The sequence below is a fragment of the Triturus cristatus genome, chromosome 7 (assembly GCF_964204655.1).
Source record: "Triturus cristatus chromosome 7, aTriCri1.1, whole genome shotgun sequence".
NCBI classification, from domain to species: domain Eukaryota; kingdom Metazoa; phylum Chordata; class Amphibia; order Caudata; family Salamandridae; genus Triturus; species Triturus cristatus.
This window is the reverse complement of record NC_140590.1, coordinates 726,870,922-726,884,540: the sequence shown is the minus strand read 5'-3', so window position 1 is coordinate 726,884,540 and position 13,619 is coordinate 726,870,922. Positions and strand designations below refer to the sequence as shown.

Here is a 13,619-nt window from a genome sequence, read left to right as displayed (position 1 = left end):
GGCCTCCCATGACTGTCTGAGCCCCAGATTCCTGCAGATTGGAAAAAGCCATTACCTCCTGGGTACATCATATTCTGGACAAAAGAAGAAAACGTGGATGGGAGTCTCTTCTTGGCTATTGCAGGCAGGACAGCTTACAGGGGAAGCTTTTGACCAGTTCTATGTAAATGCGTGGACCGGCAAGCAACCCAGTCTAAATTGAACATAGAGTTTTCTTGCCATAAACGGATGTACATCATCAAGGAAGGGTTCAAATGAATACTGGTCTTAAAAATTGAGGAAGTCGGAGGTTAAGCGGCCTAATTTTGTACTCCCTTAGATTTCGGCCAATCTGAACTGTCTATAAGTTTTAACTAGTTCGAGCCTTGATATTGTCGGAGACACTTCCTCAGGGTGGGTCCATAGGTTCGGCCGGCCTAGTCTACGCACAGATCTTTTATGTGTGTGAACCAGGGTAGTTTACCCACCCCTGGGAGTCCTATGATCGCTTTGAGTTCCGACTGGTAGGCTATTAGCTCGGGGCTCGCCCATAGCCTACGCCAAAAAGTCAGGGGACGCAGTCCTATCTCCTCATCTATGGGTCTTGTCCCAAGGTCCATACGTAGGGGGATGCTTTGCGGGAGGCCCAATAGCTGCGTCATAAACTTATTCTCGGTTTTGACCAATCTACCTCCAGGGAGGTGTCCCCAAAGTTCTGCCCCGTTAATTACAGCACTCCTGATTTGGACTTTGTATATCTCAGTCAATGGGCCAGGTTGTCTAGAAATGGAGTTCCTGAAAAGTTTTGCTAATCCCCCTGCCATCTGTGCTAACCTTTGGCCTGCCTTCTCTTGCTGTGGGCCCCACCCAAATGTTTCCGTCAATGTAACACCCAGGTAATCGAAGACAACTACCCTCTCTAGCTGGTTACCATTTAGAGTAGGATTAGGGTGAGATGTTTTACTAGAATTAAATACCATATACTTGGTTTTTAGTGTGTTGATCTCTAGGCCCCTTTTCTTGCAGAATAGAGAGAAGCTGTCAAGGGTCCTTTGGATGCCCATGGGCGATTTAGATAGTAACAAGGTGTCGTCCGCAAACATAATTGCTGGCACCTTGCCATGGGCAAGGTTTGGGGCATCGGTGTTGGCTACCTCGTTTAGTTGATCCACCAGGGCATTAATGAAAAGACAGAACAGAGTGGGGGCCAAAACACACCCCTGCCTTACACCCCTGTTCACTGGGAAACGTGGAGTCAGTTCTCTATGTTTCCCGAATCTCACCTGGGCAAAATTTCCAGTGTGCTATCTCTTAATCAGAGAGAGCAAGTAGGGCGGAATGCCCAGTTGCTCTAGAACTGCTCAAAGTTTGTCACGGGGCACCAAATCAAAGGCTGATTTAAGATCAACGAAGATCAAATAGAGGCTCCCACCCTCTATAGTCACCGTCTTCCAATATAATAATTGGAGCCTGAACATTTGGTCAATGGTAGAAATATTTTTACGGAAGCCGGCCTGGTACGGACTCAGGATCTCACGCTCGTCCACCCAGGACTGGCGGCGCTCCAGAACGATCCTGGCAAACAGCTTCGGGGTTATGTCAATCAAGCTAATTGGCCTATAGTTGGTGGGCACGAGGGGAGATCCCTTCTTATATACTGGGAACATTTCTGCCCCTAACCAGGTATCCTGGATTTCCATGCCATTTAAAATGGCATTAAATATTACACATAAATATGGTCCCCAGATATTGGGCTGCTCCCGAAATAGGTCCCCGGGAATCTTGTCTAGTTCAGGGGCCTTTCCAAGTGGAAGCTTCCCAATTGCACTAAGCACTTCAGTCAGGGTGAATCCTCCATCGTCTTCAGGGGCATTCCCCACAACAGTTGGCGAGATTCCCCCTGTGGGCTTTACAATGTCCTTGGTTGAATACAACGATTAGAAATGAAGTTTATAAGCGTCTGCTGCAATATTATGCTCAATGGGTGAGCTCTCTGAGGTGCTGGCTGTTCGAACAAGGGTCCAGAACGCCCTCATATCTCTATTAGTGAGGGCCTGTTTTATTGCATCCCATCTTTCAGACTCCCATTCCGTTTGGCTATCTTTAGAGTTTTGTTATATAGGGCCTTCCTGATTTTTATCAGAGATCTGTCTTTTAGTTTTATGGCATCAATGAGGGCACCCTTTGCCGTTCGGCAAGATTTATTAAACCAAGTGGTTTTAGGGGTCCTCTTGCCTTTAGAGTATATCAAGGGATTAAAGATGTTGGTCAAACTAGTGGTCAGATCTGTGTGGATGGTCGTAAGTTGAGCGGTAATACCATTAGAGTTAGGGGTCTGTGTGGCCTTCTCTGTTACCAATAAAGGTGGAATAAATTAGGGAGTACAGGGCAGCGATCTTGCCTGGTTACTGCTTCAGGGTTTCCCACCTAATTCGCCTCCTGTTGTTGTCTAAAGATAGATTGGTGCCTGTGAGGTTGCTAGTGATTGGGGGACTATAAAATTCAGGAAGCTTAAGATCGAGTACCAGAGTGTTGTGGTCACTGACGTGTCTGGGCCAGACAGCGAAATCGACAACCCATTGCCATATACTTGCTTCCACCAAAATGTAGTCCAATAAAAATGCCTGCCCCGGTCTATTGAAAGTGGATTTTTCAGGTTGGTCTGATTTGGTACGACCGTTACATGCCCTCAATGCATGGGTTAGTGTGACTGTGTTGATCTGTAATACCAGGGGGGTCCAATCTCTCACCGGAGGGATCAGCGGTTCAGTAATCAGCCAAAGAGAATCCTCGGCAGTGAGCGAAGGGTCAGTAGGGAGGGCTAGGGGCTCAAACTGACAGTTAAAATCACCACCTATCACCAACCTGGTATTCGGGGGAACTAGCTCTATGAATGTAGAAAGCATATCTATGGTCTGGGATTCCTGGGCAAAGGACACCGGACGGGAATAGATGTTAATAAATGCAATTTTGGTCCCAGCATTAAAAGTAAGGAGGGTACACAGGAATTCATCCGAAGAGGTGTTCAGCTGTTCAACAGTACAGTCCAGGTGTGTGGCAACCCATGTGCCTAACCCACCCGATGGTCTGCCTCTGCCCCCTGTGGTTGCTAGCACATTAAAAGTTGCAAAGCCCCTCATGACAGTGTCCTCTCTGGCCCATGTCTCCTAGAACATACATACACCATGATTTTGTACAAACTGTATCCAATCAGGATTTTGGAGTTTGTTTTGATACCAGCAATGTTCCATGTCAACACCCTCAGCTGGAGCCCAGGTTCGAGGTGGCATGGTTTGTGTCATGTTTGACTCGGGCTCGGGGTCTGGTACTCCCATTTCCACTATGGATCTATTCCCGTCCTTGGTTGCCATTGTCAATTCAGGAATGGGGAGGGTTGGTTGTTTAATACCTCTAGGGTAACGCCTACTAAGCCTTGGGGGTCCCAGGTGGGATTTATGATGAGGTTCGCCTAAAGCGACTTGTGTCCCACCAGTGGTGTTTAGGGAGTGTGGCCCTGTAATTTTTAGATTAGGCTCTCTATTAGCCCCCCACTAGCCCCTGGGTGGAAGAGGGATCAGATGGAGTCAAAAGTCAATCTACCTCTTGAAGGGCCCCAAACCTATTTGCTACTTGAGCGTTATACTGTATTCTGGACGGTTGGCCAAAAGTAGAATGGGGTTGTAACCAGTGTATTGGAGTTCTAGTGCAAGGGGTCCATGGTGATGGATAGTTACAAGAGTAAATAAAGGCCAAGGTGTGTAGTTGGATCCCTGTGGGCGGTGCCCGAGGACTGGGGGACTGGTCAGCCAAAATTCGGACTGTCCGAGGATTACTAAAGTTAATAACTATACAGTCTCCTTTGATTGACTTAGGGTTCTTGCCAACCCAACCCACTCTCCGAACTAGTAATATCTCACCCGCCCTCTCATAGGGAAACTGTCCATGCCTGGTGAGCCAGTAAAGGCACTTGTTTCTCTTTTACAGATGTGTTTCTGTCTGACCAGTTTTTATTTCAGGTACACCGGTTAGAACTGTAACATAAGGGAGAGAGGCTGGGGATAAATCAATTGTTGGGAGGGCCAGGAGGCCTGGGCCTGCATGCACGTTGTCTGCTGGATTGGGCACCTCCATGTCCGTCATCTGATCAGGAAGGAAGCTCGCTCTCTGCATGCTAGGGCCCCTGATGCTAGGAACGCCCCTCCTTGTTTGAGCCCGGTGTATACCGGGTTCCTCGCCAAGGGAGTGAACATTGCCTACTTGGGCAGCTCTAGGAGTCCCTATCTTGGCAGCGCTCGTAGTGGCAGGGCATGATGGAATGGTGGAAGTACCACCTCGGGGTAGTGGAGGTTGCCATACTTTGTCCGTCTGTGTACTGCTATCTTTCTTCTCCGCTAGGGTCAGCAAAATATTGCCCAGAGGGTTGCCAGGTACACACGGGAGGCATCTGGCCGCTAATTCTGTTCCCAAGGTGGAGCGCTAACTCTTCTTTAACAATAGCTCTCATCTGTGCCTCTAATTCTACTATCAAGTTCCTCACCCATGAAAGACAGTCAGGGTTTTTGGGAGAGTTTAAGGGGGGTTCTGCCAATCTTGCCAGTCTGACTGGTTCACCCTCACTGGGGCAGGTTTCTGGACTGGGCTTTTTATTTGTTCCTGTCCCATTGCATGTTTTTCGCCTCGTGGCTTTGGGCAATATGGTGTTTGTTCTACCTTTGCGGATTTTCGGTTTTACTGGGGAGGGATGTATGGGTGATGGCAAAATCTCGCTTGGTCCAGGTAGGGATTTTGATGGACTAAGGATAGAGCCCGGACTAGATTGTACAGAGATAGGTGGCCCTAGGGATTGAGGGAAGAGGTCTGGGGTTAAGGATAGTCACCTCTCAGTGAGCTCAATTTCAGTCAAGACTACCCCGATAGCTCTCTGTAGCATCCTATCAATTGAAGTTTGGGGGAGTGGGGCCGGTAATAACACCGAAGGTTTTTTTTTGGGTACACAACCACGCTTCCCCATATCCAAAGCACAAGGAGAGACAATCGTGTAAATAATGCAAAAAAGAAACTGGATAACCACAGACTCAAGGGTCGGTTTGGTCGACGAATTACCAATTTACTGGATTTCAGAGTTGGTCAGGAACCCAACTAAACCTTGGCCCCAAAGGACAAAAGTGCAACGTGATAGTAAGTTTAGCAGCAAAAGGGCATGTGAGCACGGACCATGAAGTGCAAAGTGCTGAGGCTAGCAAGGTCTGGCCCCTAAGGACAAAAGTGCAACGTGATAGTAAGTTTAGCAGCAATAAGGGCATGTAAACACAGACCATAAAGTACAAAGTGCTGAGGCTAGCAAGATCTGGCCCCAAAGGACAAAAGTGCAACGTGCTTAATGTGTTTGGCAGCTGTAATGGGCATGTAAGCAGATTACTGTCAATAAAGTGCGTCGTATAATGCCCCGGTATTAGGTATAAAACAAGTCCAAATTGTTTAGAAAACTACTAAATTGCATACAAATGTGGGGTAAGGGGAGGGTACAAATAGTTGACTAATCTACAAGAAATCTGATTAACACCAAATATGTAAATTTGAAGAGGGGACTGGAAACATTCTTTTAATCTGTGACACTTTGGGAGCGAAAGAGGGATTCATTCTTATTTATTACCACACTGTTGAAATGGAACACGGTGGGCCTGATTCTTGAAAATATGCCCAGATATTTAAATCTCCACCTGAATGTGTCTGTCTTTTTCATGTATTTATTTATTTTACAAACCTTCCACAAGCCAAGCACAGATGTGCACATGTACATCTGAAAAAGCACTGTAACCTCTCTTGCGGGCTCCTGCTATTCCTATGAGCACATCTACATAGTGTAGGTTTCAGCTCAGATTACTGGTGGCAAAGGAGGTCCCCTGGGCAAGTTTATATAGGTTTTTCTTTCTTTTTTTGTGGCAAATATATTTTTCCTTGTGGAGAAAAACGTTCCTTTAAATCAACTCCACCTATCTGCATCAGGCGCTATATAAAAGCAAACCTTTTTTCCCTCTTCTATCCCTCCGCTATCCTTCTCACTCCAAATAACTGACTAATATCCACCATGCAAATTACTTTAATATTTCACTATACTAATTCACCACTAATCCTTTATGGGTTTCCGTAGTAACCTGCTACTCGCCCCCCCCCCCCCCCCCAAAAAAAGCTCTTCAACACCCCATCAGGGGTAACAAGCGCTATATAAATACCTTTTTTCCCTCTTCTATCCTTCCGCTAAACTTCTGAATCCAAATAATTGACTAACCTATCCACCATTTAAATCACTTTCATATTTCACTATACTAATTCCACACTAATACTTTTTGGGTCCCAGAGTAGCGTGCTACTCGCCAAAAAAGCACTTTGACGCCTCGTCAGGGGTAGTAAGCGCTATATAAATGCAATTACAATAAAATACAATACAATACAACAGCTCCTAAGGAGTTCTTTGCTTCGTGAAGGCCTTGAGCCTGCTTTAGTGGAATTTTTTATACAAAGGCACAAAAAGTGACAGCAACAGGGTGTGATGTGAGGCTACAGGAGATCTGTCAGATACATGATCTGTGCAGCAGGCAGTGAGACATGACTGCGTACTGATGTTTCTGTTGCTTGAATAATGATTTAGACTCTAATCTCTTGAAAGGAGAGCGCTGATGTCTTTTTGTGGTAACCCTGTTCTTCGCTTTGTAGACGACTGTGTGACTGGCATACACATAAGAATGCTTTACATACACTATTGCAGTCTTTCCTTGATTAATAGTCCATAAAATGATTAGCAGTAAATGTTGCACGGTTTTCGAGAAACATCTGCCATTCAAACGTGTGTCTTTGCCTATGGCCATATCATCTAATGGTTCAAGAAGTTTTGTTTTTTTACTTTGGTACTCATCCGCTTGTCAGAAAATCTTTCTGGGGTCTCAGATAATAAAACTCAACTTGACTCTAGCACAGCCTTCTTCTTTTACTGTGAGATTCCGTAAAAACTTTGGCAAAGCAAATGTGGATGCCTCTAGAAAAGCATATTCTGAAAAAGTAACTCCAGCAATAATACCTTTGCTGCCAAGTTGTGGAATTCAGCTGTTAGGCCAATAGTTATCGACAAAACACATTCTTAAGACAGCTTCTGGTGCCTGCAAGGCAACACTCTTAATCCCATTTACAGCAGTGAGGGGATCGAAGTGTGTGTTGCACTTGTTCCCCTTATACTCTGGAACAGAATTTGACCCAAAGAAGAGTTTAGATCCCAGCTGTCTGGTTTGATCTTAAGGATCAAGGCTATAATTTGACTTGGGTGGAGTGGGGTGATGGAATAACTGAGTTAATCCAGTAACTTCTCTTGTGCGTTGTTCAATTACAGGTTAGGCCACCTGTAATGGGGAATAACATGTGAATCTCGTTTTACTGGGTAAAATGCTCCATGCAGGTCCTGATTCTGTGTTAATTAAAGCAAGCCTTTCTGCTTTAAGCAGGTAGTAAATAGAAGTGGTGGTATTGCTGCTGGTAAGAGGATGCCCGGTGGGGGATGTGAGGGTGCCTGGGCCAGGGGAGGGAGATGCCAGGTGGAGGGTAACCTTCCGCTCTCGATGCTAGAACCCGTTTATACCTGGGGATCTGCACTGTATTTTACTGGTTTGATTATCGAGACAGTATGACTACTCCCACTAAATACAAATGCAGGAACGCGGAATTTGTAGTGATTAAGTGAGCTGTATGCATCCAAGGAGAGTGCTGTGCCCAACTACTAATCGGCTGAAAGAATGTGCCACACTCTAGCGCTAAACCATATTACAAAGACCTTTTCAAGATCCAAAGTGGAACATTTGTGGATAGCCCCTGATAATATTGTAAAACAATGATGTGAACCTGATAGAATCTACATATCAACATTACGTAAAGAGGATGCGATGTAAACGGGTTTTAGCATCTGCATGGTTGGTAAATATTTTGAAGGGAAATTAATGTGGGATGTGGAAAAGAATCCTTCTTTTAAGATCCTGCCAAAAGGGAAGATGTTTTTACAAATGTGCTTGGGAGCTCTACCACTGCAGGCACAAGTATGAGTGCGATCGTCACTGTTCATTACATATGTCTGAGACTCATTTTATCTCTTAACTCAACATATCAATTCAGGTGTTTGTCTTCTAGCTTTTATACTGATCGATGTTGTGGTTCAACTACTAGCTGAACCTGTGTAATGTTTATCTGTTTGTATTTTAATGTATCTAATATTGCTGTAGTTATTCTGCAATGACTAATCTTCCTCTTCAAAAACCAAATGATGATGATGATATCCACCATGCCATCAGAATGTTCTTGGTTTTCTTGGTTTGATGGTTTGATGGTTGTGAGTAAGTTAGTGTCTTGGACGTTCGGTGGATATTTCCCCACAGTCAGTAGTTTTAGTTCTGTTAATTATATGGTGCCCCACTGCCAGGTATCATCCATCAAGAAAACCAAACCTGGATTTGGAATAACACCATGCAGAGGGCATATATAGTTTAACTTGTATATTTATCTTGGTTGAGTAGCAGGAAGAAGACGAGGAGCAGGATACTTTGCAACCACCAGGCACCTGGGAGCCAGACAATGTGCCTGAGGGGGGTGCCCCAACAAGACCAGCCTCGTCAGAGCGCACCTCGAGGGAGGGGGTAAGTAGTAAGGCCCCTAGTAGTCTACATAGATAGTCCTGAAACCGAGGTGTCTCCACTAAGTAAAAAAGCGAGAGCAGTACCTCAGGTGAGGTCCATCAGGGAGTGTTCTTGAAGCAGTAAAAAGTAAAGCACCGTTCTGGTTTAAATGGTGCGACCGGGAGTAACACCCGTGGTGTCTCCTGAACTAGATTGTCACAGTAGAAAATGCCACCTAGCTTCTCTGCCTATGGGTGGAGGAGACCTCATCTTTGCCCATAAGCACATCACACAGATTAAAAGGCAAAACCTCTGCTCTCCCTTTATACTTCTGTGAGGCTACCTGTGCTGCGTAGCGCTACAAAGCGCCTGGCAGTGTCTCCCTGGTCCAAGCATTGGATTTGGGCATTAAGAAGCATAGCATACCGGTAAGGAGTAATAGGGGAGCCATACATAACATCGCCTCCTATCCCTGACCCAAATGTAAATAATACCTGGCCTCCTGCTGCTGTCACTCCTCCCCTCCCCTCTCCTGTCGGGGCAGCCTGGAATTCCTTTATGAAAACCTTTGTTTCCCATTGTTGCTATGTCAAAGCAGTGAATAACCAGATGTAGGATCTGGTATTCACACCAGTGGCTGTCAGCATGAGGTTTCAGGCCAGCAAAGCTGACCTTCGAAGGCGATGCTTAACATGATGCTGATATCTTTGCTTTGGTTGTTTTTCTTTAGAAAGACATGCAGGGCTTTTCTGATGGATACATCTGCCAGTGGATTCCTCACCTTGTGAATATCCCCTGCGCCAGCAACATTCGGAAACTTTTGTAGCAGTCCACGCCGATGGGGTCGAAGACGACGTCACAGAGACACGGCTCCGCTCGCGACTCCGCTGACGTCACCGGCTCCATACAAAGACCTCGTCGGCGTGATGATGTCAGTTCCCTTTTTTCCGCGCCGACGACGCCAATGGATTTCGGGAATCGTTACTAGTAGCTTTACCTGTTACTTTGTGTTTATTCTGAGAATTTTCTGTCTTTCTTCGAAAATGTCGACAAGGAAGTCGGGTTTCAAGCCCTGTCGAGAATGTGGCAAGCACATGTCCATTACCGACCCACACGAGGACTGTGTTTGGTGCCTTTCATCCGACCACGATGTGGGTGGTTGTTCCAGCTGCCGCAAGATGAGCTCGAAGGCTCTCAAGGAGAGAGAAGCGAAGCTCTTCATCGCTCGGATGAAGAAGAAGGAAAAAAGAGGAAGGAGGAGGTCTGGATCCAGGTCGAGGTCGGCGTCCAAGTCGACTTCGGGGCATGCTTCGAAAAGTAAGAAGCATAAGAAAAAGAGGAGACATTCTTCACATCATCACTCCGACAAGGGTTCGGCTCCGAAGTCGAAGTCGCCTTCTCGACGTGGGAAGGAGTCAGTGTCTCCTTCTCCGGTCCCGGCTTCACCTCCAGCTCCTTCTCCGGTGACTTCGCCGGCTCCGGCTGAATCTCTGGTGCCGGTATCATCCCCGACGCCGGTTCCATCTCCGGCTCCAGCTGATTCTCCGGCTCCGTCTCCGGCTCCGGGTGAGGATCTTCAGGCTCCGGGTGAGACTGTGACGCCGCTTGTTCCACCGTCGGCGCCGCCAGGCCCGAGTCCGGTGCTGCCTGACCAGTATCCTGCATTTCCTGGTCCAGGACAAGACCCCTCGCATTATCTTAATGCCATGTACGGGGTGTTTTCAAGGGCCATGTATACCTCTGGTGCACCTGTGGGTCCGATGGGTCCGATGGCTTTCAATTTGGGAGTGCCGCAGGTCTACCCTTAAGCTCCGTTCATGCCATTCTTTCCAGCGACGCCGTCTTGGCAGCTCCCGGCGCCGAGAACTTCGACGCCGCTTCCCTCTTCACCGGCGCCGACTCTACTTCGTTCGACGCCGGCTGCTCCAGCGAATCCGCGTTCGACGCCGCGGCCGGCGCCGTCGGATTCGAACACGGCGCCGCCGACGCCACTGGTGCGGATTCGTTCCAGGAGGGAGGCACAGAGAGTGGTGGATGAAAGACGCTTTCTGTTGGAAGAGGCTGAAGAGGGAGAGTTAGTCGAATCTGATGAGTTCTTTGAAGGAGGCAAGTGGACTGGATTTGTCTCCAGAGTGGGAAATCACTCCACCATCGGATGAGCCCTCTAAAGATGCAGCGCCGTATCATGCGGTCATCAGAAAAGCTGCAGAGTTGTTGGACCTACAGTTGCCGTCCACGGAGTTCAGGCCTAATTTACTTACTGAGGTGCTGCATTCACCTAAAGCGGTCTCGGAGCCTCTGTTACCCTTTAATGAGGCTATTATGGAGCCTGTGCTGGAGGTATGGCGCAAGCCTTTTTCAGCTCCTGCGGTCTCCAGGGCAGTCGCAAGGAGATATAGAGTGGCTCCAGGGGATCCTGAATTTCTGACTTCGCACCCTTCGCCTGAGAGCTTGGTGGTCCAGGCGGCTTGTTCGGGAAGGTCAAAGGGGGCCTTTCCTCAGGTTCCAGGGGACAGAGAGGCCAAAAAGGTGGACCAATCAGCCAAAAAGGTCTTTTCATCAGCCAGCATGGCTCTCAAATCCACGAATGCGACGTGTTTATCGGGGCGCTATATCCATGCGCTAATGGATTCGGCAAAGAAGATTGCGCCAAAGCTGTCGGAGGAGGATAGGGCTGGCTTCAATGAAGTTCTAACTGATGCCCAGGCGGCTGCTCGACAAGTCATTCAGAGTGGACTGGACACGGCAGACTCAGTTGCCAGAGTCATGGGGTCTTCGGTTGCCACCAGGAGGGGTGCATGGCTAAAGTCCTCTGAATTTTCCTCGGATGTGCAGTCGACCTTATTAGACTTGCCGTTTGATGGGTCTGGCTTGTTCGGGAAGAAGGCGGATGCTGCTCTCGAACGCTTCAAGGAGAGTAAGGCTACGGCTAGGTCGTTGGGCCTTCAATCCCAGCCGAGAGGTTCTTTTAAAAGATATAGGGGCTTTGGAAAGGCGACTTTTCGCTCCTATAGACCGTCCCAGCAGCAGCAGCAGCAGCAGCAGCAGCAGCAAGGTTCCTCGTCGAGAGGTTACAGAGGAAGAATTAGGGGTCGCACACGTGGCCGTCAGCTCTCCTCCTCCTCTTCCTCCTCCTCAGCCCCTCCCACCACTGCAAAGCAGCCCTAGATTCGACATTCCGGATCATGCTGGTCCTGTGGAGGGCCGGCTTACCCATTTTCTACAAGATTGGGAATCTGTAACTACAGATCTCTGGGTTCTAGATCTTGTAGAAAATGGGTACGCCCTTCCCTTTCGGGAGTTCCCTCCAAATTACCCTCCTTGCCAAGGGGCTTGCTCGGAGGACCACCGTCTTCTCCTGCAGGAGGAAGTCCTGAAGTTGTTTCAGAAAGGTGCGATAGAGGTGGTTCCAGAGCAGGAAAGGGGTCAGGGATGCTACTCCCTGTATTTTCTGATTCCGAAAAAGGACGGCAGGTTACGTCCGATATTGGACCTCAGAATTTTGAACTTTTACCTGAAACAGGAGAAGTTCAAGATGCTCACCCTTGCGCAGGTTCTTCAGGCGCTGAATCAGGAGGACTGGATGGTGTCGCTCGACTTGCAGGATGCGTATTTTCACATCCCCATCCTGAAGTCGCACAGAAAGTATCTCCGTTTCACGGTAGGATTGCAACATTATCAGTTTGCAGTCCTACCGTTTGGTCTTACTTCAGCACCTCGAGTCTTCACGAAGGTGATGGCAGTGGTGGCAGCCCATCTCAGAAGGACGGGGATTTCAGTTTTCCCTTATTTGGACGACTGGCTGATAAAAGCGGATTCGCCAGAGAAGGTGCTGCGTCATCGGCAGGATACAACTCGGCTGTTTGATAAACGTACCCAAATCTCGCCTGGTGCCCTCTCAGCGCAACCTGTTCATAGGTGCGGTACTGGACACTACTGTGTGTCGAGCATTCCCTCCTCCTCAAAGGATTCTCGACATACAGGAAATGATTCCTTTATTTTACAGCGGAGCGGTCGTTCCAGTTCTGAAGGTCCTTCGCCTGCTCGGTCTGTTCGCTTCCTGCATCCTGTTGGTCAACCATGCACGCTGGCACATGAGGGCGCTCCAGTGGTGCCTCCGCAAGCAGTGGTATCAGCACAAAGGGGATCTCAGGGAGTCTGTAAGGATCTCCAGAGAAGCTGCAACGGATCTATCTTGGTGGAGCGTGGAGGGCAATCTGTCCCAAGGAAAGCCCTTCCATCTACCTCCATCGGTGACAACAGTGGTAACGGATGCATCCACCTTAGGGTGGGGTGCTCATCTGGGGGATCTGGAGATCAAGGGTCTTTGGTCTCCAGAAGAAAGGTTGCTTCACATCAACCTTTTGGAATTGCGGGCGATACGTTTGGCACTCAAGGCCTTCCTTCCTTCCCTTCGCGGTCAGTCTGTTCAAGTCCTGACGGACAACACGACCGCGATGTGGTATATAAACAAACAGGAAGGAGTGGGGTCTCTTTGTCTCTGCGTCTATGGTCCTGTGCTCAGGTCCATCAGATTTGTCTAATGGCAAATCATCTGGCCGGGGTTCTGAACGTTCGTGCAGACAGTCTCAGTCGGCAGTTCTCCGCCGACCACGAGTGGAGGCTTCATCCAGAGGTAGTTCGTCACGTCTTTCGGACGTGGGGGACTCCTCGGGTGGACCTATTCGCCACTCAAGAGAATGCTCACTGCCCGTCTTTCTGCAGTCTCCAGTATCCGATGCAGGGAGCGTTGGGGGGCGCGTTTCAGTTGAGTTGGGGTTCACGACTCCTTTACGCGTTTCCTCCCATACCCTTGATTCCTCGGGTTCTGAGGAAGATTCGCCAAGACCAGGCCCAAGTTATATTGGTCGCCCCGGATTGGCCAAGAAGGGTGTGGTACACGGATCTTCTCCACCTCTCCTCGTGCCCTCCGCTCCGTCTCCCGCTGAGGGCAGACCTCCTCTCGCTGTCGGAGGGGCAGGTTCTACA

The 13,619-nt window shown here is 48.4% G+C and overlaps 1 protein-coding gene across 1 annotated transcript in view; it reads left to right on the top strand.

Moving 5' to 3' along the window:
• CCDC40 (coiled-coil domain 40 molecular ruler complex subunit) overlaps window positions 1–13,619 on the top strand; it is a 708,731-nt gene that overhangs the window by 55,288 nt on the left and 639,824 nt on the right. The window contains exon 4 of the mRNA XM_085617438.1: window positions 8,532–8,651. Coding sequence (XP_085473564.1) covers window positions 8,532–8,651 — 120 coding nt within the window. The remainder of the gene's footprint in view (window positions 1–8,531; window positions 8,652–13,619) is intronic.